This window comes from Melanerpes formicivorus, unplaced genomic scaffold (genome assembly GCF_026170545.1).
Source record: "Melanerpes formicivorus ecotype bairdi unplaced genomic scaffold, bMelFor1.0.p_v2 SCAF_28, whole genome shotgun sequence".
In the NCBI taxonomy this organism is placed as follows: domain Eukaryota; kingdom Metazoa; phylum Chordata; class Aves; order Piciformes; family Picidae; genus Melanerpes; species Melanerpes formicivorus.
The window spans coordinates 1,039,510-1,053,896 of record NW_027142380.1 but is presented as its reverse complement, the minus strand read 5'-3'; the positions used below and the strand labels follow the sequence as shown (position 1 = coordinate 1,053,896).

Genomic DNA, 14,387 nt, shown 5'->3' with positions numbered 1-14,387 from the left:
GTGCAGCTGAGCGGGCTGCGACAGTGCCTGCCGGCCGGGCCGCGCTACGTGCCATGGGGCGGGGCCGGCGGGGCCCGTCACCGCCCCCGCCGAGGCGCCGCTCTCCGCGGGGTAACTCCCGCGTCGGGACACGTGGCAGAAAGAAGGGGCGGCGCGGGCGCCCGGGATTCCTGGGCGGCAGCCACCGCTGCGCCGCGCATGTGCAGACTAGAGAAAGGGGAGTGGGAGAGAGGGGCGCGCATGCGCCGCGAGGCAGGTGTGGGGCCTGCAGATCGGCACGTCCGCGCCGCGGGGGAGGAGGGGGGTTGCTGCGAGGTCGGGGTCTCATCAGAGGGGCCGGGAGGGCAGCTCTGTGCCCCAGCCCCCCGCTGCTGCCGCCTCCCTCTCAGGCCTCGCTGATCTGCTCCGCTCTGGTGGCTTCCCTCGCTCCTGAAGCGGGAGCGGGGCAGGACGCGCCGGGAGTTCCGCCTTCCGGACCCCTTCACAGACTGGGGGCAGCGGAGGGAGGTGGTGCTGGTGCACCGCTGGAGACCGGCGCTGGCTGGTTCTCCGTCCCCGGAGTCCCAGACAAAGGGCGCTGGGCGCTGACGGTGGAGTCGGCTGCGTGAGGCGGAGGAGCGGCCTCCCGGCAGGAAGAAGGGGCGCGGGAGGCAGAGCCCTACTGAGCTGGGCGGGAGGGACCCTGCGGCACTGGGTGAGGGCCCGTACCCTACTCGGGGAGGATTGTCCCTGTATTGGTGGCTGTGTACCGCGTCGCTATGGAGAGGAGGGGGAGCGGGCCCGTCGCTGCTTCAGGGGATGTTGCAGCGGAGCTACCGGTCGTCCCCTCCTGCTTGGCCGGACTGCCGCCCCTCCCGCTGCCAGGGAACTGCGGTCCCGGAGAAAGAGCCATCGCGGGCGGGCGCAAAAAAACTCCGCTTGACCTTGCCCGATGATTAAACAGGCTTCGAGACCACCGGACGCTAATTACCGCTTCCAGTTCGCGCCGCGGGCGGAGTACATGATAAACGGACGCTTAAGAAAGCCGAATGGAGCCCGAGTACGGGAGGAACTGCGGGGCTAAGCCGGAGGCTGCGCAGAGGGAACGGCGGCGGCCACGGTCTCGCTGCCGAGGTCGCTCGGAAGAGGCTGTGACGGGTTGTAGGGCGGGCCGCCGGGCGCCAGGCAGCGCCGTGGGAGACGAGGAGCCGCCAGTGCCCGAGGGGTGACCTGGTGCCACCGCCATCTTGTGCGCGGCACCCGCCGCCCCCAGCCACGGCAGCCAGCCCTGGGCCCCGACACTCCAGCGGGAGGGCGGTCCCGGCTTTTGCGGCGCAGCCCGCTGGGCTGAAGGGGAAGGGGCGGCTCCGGCGGTGGTTCTCGCGAGGGGCCGGTTACGGGGTGCTGAGCCAGGCGTGCTGCAGGCACTGGGCGGCGGTGGCGCGGCGCTCGGGCGCGTACTGCAGCGCGGGGAGGAGGAAGCTGGTGAAGGGAGTAACCGAGTGCTTTGTCCAGCCGTGTCTGTCGGCCAGGATGCTGTGGAGGTTGCGAGGGGAGAGCCTGGAGATCCGCAGGAGAGCGCCTGGCAAAGACAGCGTAAGCGTAGTGCATTAATTACGCTTGCAGGTCCCAGAGGCTGCAGCTCTCACGACAATGCAAAACCTGAAGGATCGCTGTTGTCACCTTTGAATAGTTTACCTGTGCTCCCCCTTGCAGGTTTGTTTTCAGGCATTTCTCAGAAACGATCTTTCTAAGCCCCTGTTTAGAGTGTCCCTATTCATGTGTACTTAGATGAGCACATGCTGAGAGTGAATTAAGTGTTCGCAGAACAAACATGCCAGAGCCCTTGCCACTTGTTCCTTCTGCCTCTCCACATGCAATCCACAATGCGCCAGGCTATTTCAGTGCCAGCGCTCACAGGACATGAATGCTTCATATGTTTTGTGCCTTCAATCTCTGTCGGGGCCCAGAAGAGTGTTGCTACTGACTGAGAAGCTATCCTTGTTCCCAGGAGTACATGGGGTACGTGTAGTGATTCAGGTCATGCCAGTTTGGTTCTCACAGAATGAATATAGAGCAAGAACTAGTTTTGATTCATTCCCTTTGAGCACCATAGAAGGAGCAAGTGCGAGCACAGGATGTGAAAGTGCAGGGAGGTGCTTGCTGAACTGCGGCATGGGGCTAGTACCACTGGATTGTGGGTAGGCTGAGGCTGTGTGGCTAGTGAGTGGGAAAGCAGGGGAAGAAGGTGCTAGGGTAAGTTGCAGGGGGGTGGAAGTGTGCTGCCTTGCAGTCAAAAGATGAATTTCCAGCCTAACGAATTGAAGGGAAAGGAATCTGGGGAAAAGAACAGAAGAGATTTTGCACTTGGGTTAGAAAACTAAATGCAGCAATCGCATTGGAAGGATACAAGTGGCCCATTCCTGATCATCATTGTTCGCTGGCAGTGAATGGGTGAAATCCAGCTAGTTATATATGCTTTAGTTTTCATGGCATGCAGCTGTTTCCTACCTGCATTTCCATTCTCCCAAAGGAGAAAGAATGGGAGTATTTTCCCTGTTGGGTTTTTGCTATGACCATTTTTTCAGGATTTTGCATTCATCCCTGGAATGCTCTTGGATTGCAAAGGTAGGCAGGGCAGGGAGTGTTAGTGCCTGTCTTTTGTCCCTGCTTGTAGCTTCTGTTGTGTAACCTAACTTTGGGGGAGGTTTCAGCGTGAGCTGAGTAGGAGTGTGTCAGAGATCCACAGCGGTTTAAAGTTCCTTATGCTTAGTTCCTACCTGGCCTGCTGAAAAAGTTTGTTGACTTGTTCCAGAAGAAAGCAATTTGGGGAGGAATTCTCCCCAGGAGTTCAATAATTCGAGCAACATGGTCTAGAGAGAGGGAGAGAAAGCACATCTAGATGCAAAGATTGTGACACTTCTGTCAGTGAAATAACTAAAACTGATGAAGTCTTACCATCATCTCTGGAGAAATACTTTCCAGGTTGAGGATCAAACAGGCGCTCCCCAGTTGCCATTTCAAATGCCTAGAAATGAAGAAGCATTGTTAATTCAGTGTCTGACTTGGAGGTTTTATTCCCCTTACCTCTGACAGTACCAATTTCCCTCACTATCACACAGAACTGATCCTAAAATATGGAAATATTTACTCTGTTTTGATCTGTACCGTGGTGAAGCAGCACCTTCAGCTCCATCAGGGTGGAAAGTAGTATGTGCCTGACTCAGTCCAGTCTGTGTTATCATACTTGGAGTGTGACTTGCTTTATAGTGTAAACTAATGAAGAGTGAATTCTATCAGCAGCATACTTGCACTCCAGAGTGAGTGCAGACAGCCCCATTTTCTTCCTCAGCAAGGAAGTTTTCTTCACATGCAGCATGTATAGGTGAGTACTGAGGCCATGCTACCCCTGGCCTGTTAGTTCCAGTCACTTCCCAGTCCTACCAGGCAGCCTGTGCTCCAGATGTCCGCAGGAGTGCCATAGTCTAATCCAAGCAGCACTTCCAGGGCGCGGTATGGCTGGGTCTGGATCTTCTTGGAAAAAGGTTTGTACTGAAACAGAAACAAGCTAAGCTCCTTCTGGCTAGCTTCCATAAATGAGTAACAGCAAGGCTTGTGATCACAAGCTTCCTGCAGGGTGAGGAGGACACTGTGGGGCAGGACAAAATACATGCACTAAACAGTGCACAGGGTTTGGCTGCCGTGTTCTCAGCCTCACTGACACCAGCATGACCATCTCTCCCCAACATTTCACACTGGACATGGTCTTGAATTTCTAACTGTAGGGACTAAGTGCAAGCTGAAGAAACATCCAAAATTCACAGTTTCCAGGATTGCCGTCCTGGGACACTGAAAGAGCTGTACAGCACACTGAAACAGCTATAAAAGGACAGACACAGGGGAGGGGCGTGGCAGGGTGGAAAGAAGCACACAGCATCCCTGCATCATCATGGGACTGAGATTGGGAGCAGACTCACTGTCCAGCATGCGCTGCCCAGATCTGCAATTTTCACTTCTATGTTCATCAAATCACCTTCTTCCAACTGACTGCCAAGATCACCTAAAAGGATGAGAAATCAGGTCTTCCCAAACCAACAAGCACCACTACCCCAGAGAAAGCATAGATGCCTACCTTTAATGTTTTTTAGCCCAATAAATCCCAGTATTTCTTTTATCATCAATAAAATGCCACCTCTATATTTTTTTGAGGAAACACAAGAAGCTGGTATCCAGTCAACACCTAAGAGGATGTTCAGGAAGACAGACATCTTGGACTAGAGTGGTGTGACCATGTACTCCTGTCCTGCTGCCAGGTTCCTCTAGCACCGCAGTTAAAAGTACTGTGGGCTCAAGAGAACAGATCCTACCTACTATTCAAGCACAAAATATCTACCATACCTTCTTAGCCTTCAGCAGGCCTGGCTGCTGTGCACCTTGGGCACAGCCTGCTTGGCAAGCACCATAAAGGGTTGCATTTTCATATGACCTCAAAAAGAGTAATTTCTACTTCATTGCTTTGCAGTGAGCTGTCAGACTGTGCCTAATATTGTGCCTTTGTGCTCCAAGCAAAAAGACTCAGTCACTAATTTACCATTCCCTGATTGCCCCAGAGTTTGAGAGACAAAACAGCATCCCTGTGGGAGCAGTGCTCATGGGAGAACATCATGCAAGGATAACATAAAGGGTCTCATTGCTAGGAAAAGAACTGCTTCCCTAGAGAAACTCTCCAGCCCTGCTTCTTATTCGATATTCACACTATTCTCTGCAAATAAATTGTGTCTCAAAATGCCTTGAAGATTAGCAGTAATACAAATCACCCACAAACCTCAGAAATATAGGAAATAAAAAGCAGAAGTGGTTTGCAGCTTTCTGAGCAAACCCTTTTGCATGTAAACCTTTCAATGGTTGAGACCACCACAAGGGAGCTTTCCTGTACCTAAAGCTTTAAGAGCAAGCTCTCAGGGTGTGGTGTGGCTGTTAACGGCTGCCTCTGATCTGTAGTTGTCCTTCACACAAACCGTCCTGCAAGGCCACATTTCTGTATGTGCCTGGGGTAACCTGTAGCCCCTCAACCTGATGATTGTATTAAGCTGAGATAGTAGAGATCTCTCAAAAGCATAATCTGGCTGTACTGTTTTGTACTGGGCCTTGCAGGAGATGGGAATCTTTGCTAAGATATCACTACCTGCTGCCTGTTTCCCTCCTGGCAATAAATACACACTTGTTTTCATATTAAACACCCTCTGGAGTGCTCACCTGGTCCTTTTGGCCTCAGATCTGTTCTCTGGCCACAGTCAAGCGTAATGGGCTGCAGCTTTTGGAGGCTTTTGTCACGGCTGTAGAGCAAGATGTTCTCAGGTTTGATGTCCGTGTGGATGATGTGGCAGCACCTGTGCAGGAAGTGCAGGCCTGCCAGCACCTGGGCAAGTGGGCAGCACATCACATCAGCAATGCCAGGGTCCTCACTGCTGCCCCTGCCCCAGCTGCTGTCAGTAGTCGGGCACAGCAGGCATGCAAGGGGTGGACATTCTGACTTTGAAGGGAGTATGCCCTGGTGCTAATCATCTGCAATGAATTGTTCCTGTGTAGTGAGGGCCTTGCACTCTGCTGAAAGTGCAGCCAGCAAAATCGTGGTGCTGGCTGAGGTGGCCTTGTGGGAGAAGGCACAAGGGGTTTCATTGCACAATGTGGCAGGAGGAGTGGGAACCACAGCCCCACCTTCCTAGTAGGCAAGGGGCTGCTTCTGGGAGGTGGGGGTGACGTGCAGCAGAGGCAGTGTGAAAATCCACATGTATCAGCCTAGATGGGTAAGCTCAGGCACACAGAAAGGGCATGGAGCTATGAGGAGGCATTGTGATCACAAAGCTGAACCTTCCTCCTGCAAAAGCACTCCTGTCTGCATGCCTTCCTGCTGCTGCTCATTCAGACGGAAGCTGGGGGTCGGTTGCACAGCTGGTGACACAGCCTTGGGAGGCACACAGAAAGATGAGGAGGTGCCGTGTAACCCAGGCAGGAGGAGGGAGAGACAGTGAGTGAATGAGTGTGTGTAGAGAGAACTTAAAGGCAGTGCAGGAAGGCCATGTAGGGAAACAGCAGCTTATGATGGAGTGGGGAGAGTCTGGCCTGTCACAGGGGAGAGATAAACAATGCCTGCCAGAGTGAAACAGACGCTATCTGAAATCAATAACAGCAAAAACCTCTGCTGGGAGAGTTACATTTGTTTTTTAAACACTCTGGTCAGTCATAAAGGGCTGGCAAATATTCTCTGTATTATCAAATTCTATTCTGGGATGAACACCAGCCCCAGGGAAATACCAGCCTTAAATGGTAACTGTGAAACATGGGGAAATATTTAAACAGCTAAACTGGAATGAATCAGAAGTAAATACTACCCCTGTGCTGGGCTGGAGGGGGGAAAATGAGTCTGAGATTCTACAATTAAAGCAGATAAGGAAATTAATCAAGCAAAAAGCTTGGGTGTGAAATGGGGCACAGAGAATAATGCCACCACATTTTTGGGTAACTTATTCAGGTGACAGTAGAGCTTCTTTGGAGGAAGAAGAGGCTGTTCCAAGGAAGAAGAGACTATTCCAGAAAATAGGAGAAAGGAGAAAGTGGTTTTCTTTCTTAGTGTCCCTAGAAGGGCACAGAAACAGCATAACAAATCTTCATCTTGGCAAGTGTGCAGACTTCTGATAAATCTCAGCATGAGAGGCAAAATGTCTGAGGCCTTACTCAGGCTTCCCATTCCTCAGCCATTCCCAACTGATGCATAAGAAACCCCATTTTCACCATGTTTGATCAGCACTCCCCATCCTTACAGGGGATGAAGAAAGAGTTGGCTCTGAGCAGGAAAACCTCAGCATGGATGGAGGACCACTAACTGAACCAAGCAATTTAGAAAAGCCCTGGAAAGACATCACTACTGAGGGGCACCTCAAGCAGCCTTTGGTGGTACCTTGCAGACAGCTGCCAGACCTGCCAGAGGCTGGATGCTGAAGCAAATGCCAGCAGTCTGGCTTTGCTGCCAGAGGGGACTCCTCAGGGCAGCAGGAGGACTGAGAGGCATGCAGCATACCCACAAGAAGCAGGCTGGTTTTTCCCTTGCTACTCCTGTGAACAGCAGACCCTCTGGAGAATTGCATGATTACTGAGATGGTGGGAAAACAAGTGCTGCCCCTGAGTCCCCAGTACAGAGCTGTGGGCTGCTGGTGGCTCTGACTCCTTACCAAACCCAAGGAGGCTGCAGGCTTGGGCAGTAACATGCAGTGCCCCTGTATTCATGGAAATGTGATGTCTTCCCACTTTGCATTTCAATTAACATTTTCTCTCCTTACACCCCAAAAAAGTAGCTGTATTCCTTTTAAAAATGCACACCTTGAGCACTCACTCTGGATTGCCCCAGTCATGAAGCTCATGGCACATGACCCCAGGATGAAGACTCTGGCATGCCCCTCAGGCAGCAGTCCCCTGGTGCCCTCACCCAGCTCCAGCTAAGTTCTCACCTGCTGTAAAAACTTTTTCACAGATGGCAAAGGCAGTCCCTGGGCTCTGTAGTTACTCATTAGACATTGCAGGGAAGGGCCCAGCACTTCAAATACCAAGCAGGCATGTGGGAAAGAGTCAGGGATTCACCAACAGAAAGAAGATGCTACTGCCAGCTTTTACCCTTCACCAGAGCAGCCAAATACCTCTTTATAACACCCTCTCGTTTCCAGCCACCTCCACATACCCCAAGCCAGCTTTTGTCCTGCTCATCCTTCTCACTGGAGCACAGAGCTCAGTTTTACACCACCCTCCAACTCTCCAAGGCAAGCCTGGGCTTTGTTGACCCAGAGGTGCAGCACCCTCAGCAGAAGGATATGGAAACCACTCTCTCCAATCATTCTGAAGTCATCTAACAGAGAGACAATATTTTCTCCTGACCGGTCCTTCTTCTTCATATTGCTCACCTGAGGGGGAAGATTCCAAGAAAGCTGCAGTTAGAGACATGCTTGTGCACAAGGACATCATGCTCCTGGTTTATCCCATTCTACAGACTTTCTCTTCCAGGTATTGGTACTTCATGACAAATGCCATGAATGCAGCATCAGCAAAACCATGCTCCAAGTGCACAAGCAGAGTCTGTACGTTATCTAACTCTTGCTGAGGTAGGACCCTCACAGTGTCCAAATAACTCAACCTGATCCTGTTAACAGTGTCTAGCATACTTCTTATTCTATCCCACCCAGACCCAGAAAATTTTCCTCCTTGTGCTAGAAGTGGATTCCCTCAAGACCACAGCTCCCTGCTCCCAGCAGGAACACTTTTCCTTTGCCCTTCTGCAGGCTCTGCTGCTTTTCATTAGAGCAAGGATGGCCCTGCCCCACCCTGGCTGAGAGTAGCAGGCTGGGACGTTGCCTTTTAAAAGCCACACCTTTTGTTCAGCAATTTCTCACAAGGAGTTGCAAAGAGACAGAGTACCTGTGGGTGCCCTTGGCCTCTCAAAGGCTCTCTATCCTATTGGGGTAGAGAGCAGCTTCCATGTTTGAAGGAACTCAGCAAAGTAGGCTGCTTTGGGCTGAAAAAGGATTGGCTATGGGCAAGTAGTGCAGAGATCTGCAAGATACTGAGTGGTGGCAGAGGGAGTGAACAGATCTTTCATGCAAGAAACAGGGGCCATCAAAGCTAGCACTTGGGAGGTTCAAAATCAAAGCAGAGGATAATGTTCATCATGCATCACATGTAATTGGTGGCAATTTTGGTCACAGGGGGCTGTGGGTGCTGAAGCCTGTCTGGGTTCACAGAAACACAGGGCAAGTCTCTTGAAGTCCACTAAGAATTACTGCCCATTCTTGGGCATCACTCTTGGCCCAAGAAATCTTCATCTGGAAAGTGCTGTAGGCCAGGGGAACATTCACTGGGAGCAGCACTTTGTACTTAGCTTCTCTTTAGACCTGTCTGGATATCTGCTGCTGGCCCAGGGTGCTGGGCTGTGTTAACCCCTGGTCAGCCCAAGCACAGGTGTGACAGATCTCCCAGCTCTTACTCCAGTACCTGTGTGGCAAAGTGTTCCCAGAGTTAATTCTCGCAGTGCACAGATCCTGCTGCAGCTATTTGTACTTTTTGTTCTTTCTCCCCACAGCCATAGCTGGCAGGATTTTGGCATGCAGTACAGATGCCAGATCCGCCTGCACCAGCACCAGGAGGTTTGTGCTGGCACGACAGAGGAGAGCAGCTGTGGAAGCAGGGGAGACCAGATCCTCTCCTGGCAGCTCTGCAGGCACTGACCACCCTGTGCCTGTGGGAACAGCCCTGGGAACCAGCTGTGTTCTGCTGACTGGGAAGGCGTGTCCTTCAGAGAGAATTGGTAATAAATCATGGGAAAGGCTCGGTCCCTACACAGGGTTGTGCTGATGTGTGGAAAATCAGCCCTCTGATTACACTAAATTAGTGCCACTTGGTACTTCCTCTTGCATCACCCAGTCTGGCTCATGTCCCTTTAGATAGGGCTTACAGATGTGAACTAAACCTTTCTCAAACATGTTGGAGAAAGGCCTCAGAGTACTTTGAAATGCAAAACTGAATGGCTTTTACTCATCTAAAGCTGATGGAACTTCATGTTTAGGCAAACTCAAAAAACTGTAACTGCAAGCCTTCTAGAGGTATCAGGTCAAGCCACTTTCAAAGGTAACTAGCTGAGATCCAGGTATGGGCACATCATTACCACATCCATTAGCAAAGGCAGGAGGAAACTTTCTGTCTTCAGAGGTTTATTACATTTTTGCTACATCCTACCTTTTTGTTGTTGGTTGTGGTTGGGGTTTTGTTTGTTTGTTTGTTTTCCTCCTCCAATATTTCCTTTTATTTCAGTATCAGCAATGCCCTCTGAGCTAGGAATATGCTCTCCCAGTGAACACACTCCCATCTCCCACCTGAGAACAACATTACCTCTTCTTTTTCTGTTGGTTTTGTCTTCTCTTTCTGCAGGCTCCTCCTACTTACAGGATTTTGGTCTCAGCTGAAAGAAATAGGCTGACAGGGCAAAGGGGACACCACCAGCACGTATGAGGGACCTGTGACACCCCCAGTATGACACGGGAAAGGAGAAGGTTCCTGTTCCAGAGGCCAGTGCTGAGCCAGGCTGAGTACTATGAATTCCCTAACTTGATGTTTTTTTCTCCTGTTCATCAACTAACTTCTCAGATTAAGATGTGGAAGAAGAAGACACTGATGCTCAGACCTGAACTCAGTGGTTATCCCCTTGGAGCAAAGCCCACAGAACACACATACACAGCGGAGAAGAGCAACTTCATCCTGGGCAGCCTCAGCAAAGCCTTCCCTGCTCTTCAGAATCTTCACAGCTACGTGTTTCTTCTTCCTGGAAAACAATTCATAGCTGCCAGCCAGCATATGCTGGAGTGACCCAGCTGCCCCAGGAACAAGCAAGGGCAGGAGAGAAAAAGGCAGAGCATGAACACTGCAGGGTCTAAATAATAAAAGCCAATACAGAGCAAGGGTTGATCCCACCTCATTTATGTTCTTTGGTTTCCAAGGACCAGCTCTGCTGACTGCACCCCACTAATTTTGCTACCAGGTTTGTCCTGGCTCTGGGGATGCTGATGTGCTCTGGCACAGGCACCTGTACTCTGCTGCTTCTGTGAGAGGGGATGGTCCTGTCCAGGAGATCAGGCACCCATTCCCACCTCCCCAAAAGCCAGTCAGCCCCTCACCTCATGTCCTGGCACAGCCAGACGGTGGCAAAGGCGCCACAACCCAGATTGTGCAGAGCCTGGTACCGTGTGTTGAACACCTCTCCTTCTCGCACAGGGTGGTGGCCTCCTGTGGGGACTGTCACCAAGCAACATTACTGACCTCGCTAAATGCTTTTAGGCTGCCAGAGCAGCTGAGGACAGTTGTCCTCCCAGAGGAATGGCTAGCTGGTACCCGTGGCCTTCTTTGGCCTGGGAAGAGCCCTGCACAATCTCCGGTCTGGAGCCACACGCCCAAGGACTGACCTGTGCTGTGAGATGCTGGCAGCTCCTCCTGCGGCCACTCCTCCATCACCCAGCAGCGCAGCAGACCCTGCCGTGGGGGATGGAGGCAGTGGAGAACTGGGTCACGGGGCTCAGGTGGTGTGATCTTCAGCACTTCACTCCTTTGAAGAGAGTTGGAGAGCTGCAGGGCAGCTGTACCTCCACTGCATGCTGCACACATTGATTCCCTTTTCTACCCTGTTATCCTCTTGCCCCCTCCCTTCCCATCTGCTTCAGCAGCCTCTGGAGCTGGGCTGTCACAAATGCTTTTGGCACTCGTAGAAGCAGGGATCATTTTAACAGCTCAGAAGAGAAAAGCTGGCTGGCTGGGACTGGGCTGGAATCCTGGCAGCATGCTCTGGGTCAGGGCCAGAGCCAGGTGGGAATCTCAGGTTTCCCTGTGCCCAGTGTGGATTTTCAGGGGCTTAGCAGGGACTATGGTATCCACCCCCACAGCCCCAGCCAGAGAAAGAACCTATTCCCATCCTGGCTGAAGAGGGGGCACATCTGGGCTTTTGCTGGCAGATGGGTGGGAAGCAGAACCTGGGACACACCTGGGTTTTAGCTCCAGGTAGGTGGGAAACAGAGCCTGCATTTTAGACTCAGCAGCACTGCCCATCTGGCTGCAGCCCAGGTTTATCACTGACTGTCTCGTGATGCCCTAGCAAGAGGCTGTGCTCAAAGGGGAGGCTGTTCCTGGGGTTTGTTACTATGGCAGCCCAAGGTACAAACACCAAGGCAGTGCAGACAGGCTGATGCAGCTGCTGTCCCCAGCCCTGAAGCAATGGTCGCCTGAGTAGCAGCCAAGAGCCTGTATTGCTAATGGAAATACAGATACAAGGTACTGTAGCTAGGGTGCTCCCAACCCAGCCTTGCATCATTTAGAAATGGCACTTGCTGTAGGGCCAAAGCTTCAGGCTATCACACATTGTCAGAGCTTGTGACAGGTGATAATAATCCCAGTAGACCATTAGCAGGGGTAGAATTATTGACTTTCAAGTCCTTCAAATCCAGTTGCTAAATCCAAGAGCTCATCTGCATGGAGGATTTTTCAGAAATAGTTATAGTGGGCTGGCAGTGGTGGTGGCAGCAGGAGCCACCTGAAGGGGTGGTGTTCTGGGACAGTAACGTCTTCCAGGTGCTGAGAAGTGTGACTTCTTCAAAAGACTAACATTTCTTTCCACGTGCTGATGCTCCTCTCCCAGCATGGCAGCCAAAGGCAGAACCTGCCTTTGGGCACCCAGGAAGCTCTCAGCATGGTTCTAATTGAGGGTCACACAGGGCTCAAGACTCTAATCCTCTCAGGGACAAGCTAAACTGCCAGAGCTGGCATTGTTCTGTTCACCCAAGCCACACAGCAGTCAAGAGGAGATGAAAATTCCTCCTGCACCTTGTTTTTTTACACCTCTAACTGTGCTATTTACACTGTTCTGAATTAGTCTCTTTTAGGCACAAACCTCTGGGATGCTTTTCAGCAAATCCTTACTAATGTGCTAGCTATGAAACAGATGAACTAAGAATGTTCCTTATTTGTGCACAGACTGAGCATATCAGTATCTTCACAAGCTCCTGCACCATCAGAATCTGCCCAGTCCCTCTTCACACACACCATTAGGGCAGTGAGGGCTGAGCTGAGAGCCAGGCCACAGCCTTAAATATGTTTTTTATGCGCTCACCATTCCTGTGCCAAAGGAAAATGCAAGAGTGTGGAGATGGGAGCTCAACAGCATCTTGCCTAGGTGGATTGTTATGGTAGCAGGACACGTCAGTAGAAAAGTAGGACCCAAAGACAGTGTAAAACACATCCTAGCACTAGGGCTGATGGAGCTTTTGGGCAGCTCACTGGGCTCTGGTGCTCTTGATGTGGAGGTGTGGCAAGTCTGCCCTTGGGTGTGCGAGACTTCACCTCCATCCACCCTACTTCGAAGGATACCACAGCAAAGAATGAGGAGTGTTGCTATGCAACTTAGTATAAGCGAGTAAACCATATTTTTCTAAGCTTTGTGATGAAGGACAACCAATACTTTGAAGGCCTTCATAGCTTGACATCTTTACATTAAAATCAAGCTATTTTGCTTGTCATTCAAAGCTACATTGTGCAAAACTTTCTGGCTTACTGAAAGCACAGACCAGGACAGAGAACTTAATCTCAAAAAACATACTGGTCCTGCCAGGTTTGCGAGAGCCATGAGCAGGGAACAGTGGACAACTCCACCTGATCTGCAGCGGTGTAAGGAGCTGACCACCAGCAGTTGCATCTTATAATGCCTGGACCTCTCGAGTTGCAGAGCTCACCAGAGCAATACACACCTTTGTCTCCTACATGAACACAGACGTACAAGCCTTTGCTGAGTGCAACATCCCTGCAAGTTGCAACATGCAGCATAAAACCAGCCCTGTAAGAGCACGGGGCTCCGAGCCCCGGGGCCCTGTGCAGACTTACCGTGCAGCAGCTCGCAGGCAGGGCACGCCACTCTCTCATCCAGCAGCTCCCCAAAGTGAGATACCAGCTGGTCCTGCTCTCCTTTTAGTCTGTGCCGCCCGGGATGGGTGTCCTTGAGCAGACCAAACTCTTCTGTGTCGCTGGATGGACGTGGTGAGGAGCAGGGCAGGGTATCAGATCACAGCACTGCTTCTGGGAACAGCCTTGGCTTTGGGGTAGCAGGAGACCTAGGACAGCTGCCATGAATTCACTTCACTGCTGGCCTCTCCCTGCCTCCCCCAGCTTCCCTGGCAGAAGGTCTGTCAGCCTGCTGCAGCTCCACAACAACTATTTATAGAGGGAAATTCACAGCTCTACTGACATGGAAACAGAGAAATCCTTTCCCTCTGTTCCACTGTCCCCAGATCCAGAAGCTGTGGGACTGCCTGGCACTTCCCACTGCTCCCAGCAGCACGTCGGCAGGACTCGTGGCTCAGCCTCGGTACTGTGGCACCCTCTCCTGCCTGGCACAGCTAACCCAGCCCCTGCCTGACAGGGGACAAGCTCCACAAACCCACAGTCTTGCTTGCCTGGCAGCCACCGAGGTGGGACCCGAGCTCCCCAGCACCCACACAACAGCGTGGAACAAATGGCCACACACAGTGAAAACTACCTGGGGTTTGTCTTTTTTTTTTTTTTCTAATTTCCCCCTCCCCTTTTCTTCTTTTTTTTTTTTTTTTTTTTTTTTTTTTTTTTTTCTTTTCCTTTTTCTCCTTTTTCTCCTTTTTCTTTTGTTCCCCCCACACTGCTGCCCCCCACAGCCTTGCACCAGAGCTGGGCATGCCCCAGCCTCCCCCTTGCTGGGGCCCTGGGCTCCTGCAGCTCAGGTTTCCTCACTGAGGCTGCAGAGACCCAGCCCCAGCCCTGAAGCAAAGGGTTAAGACTGCCTCGCCGTAGCTCTGCTGCAGACC

General features: G+C 51.7%; 1 protein-coding gene across 2 annotated transcripts; it reads right to left on the bottom strand.

The window, feature by feature from the left end:
* Nucleotides 1–135: 135 nt before the first annotated feature.
* Nucleotides 136–13,924, bottom strand: LOC137449053 (SRSF protein kinase 3-like). Of its 2 annotated transcripts, XM_068154141.1 has the most exons (12): nucleotides 13,438–13,917; nucleotides 10,977–11,116; nucleotides 10,692–10,809; nucleotides 10,252–10,339; nucleotides 7,845–7,931; nucleotides 7,485–7,592; nucleotides 5,236–5,398; nucleotides 3,957–4,039; nucleotides 3,424–3,531; nucleotides 2,938–3,007; nucleotides 2,760–2,852; nucleotides 144–1,561 (listed from the first exon to the last, which is right to left on the bottom strand). In XM_068154141.1, exons 2-12 carry the CDS (start codon nucleotides 11,020–11,022, stop codon nucleotides 1,374–1,376), a joined length of 1,152 nt encoding a protein of 383 aa, XP_068010242.1. In that variant the 5' UTR covers nucleotides 11,023–11,116; nucleotides 13,438–13,917; the 3' UTR covers nucleotides 144–1,373. The 2 variants fall into 2 exon arrangements, with proteins under 2 accessions (XP_068010243.1, XP_068010242.1); XM_068154142.1 differs by lacking the exon at nucleotides 2,760–2,852 and having other exon boundaries at nucleotides 136–1,561; nucleotides 13,438–13,924.
* Between the last annotated feature and the right edge of the window lie 463 nt (nucleotides 13,925–14,387).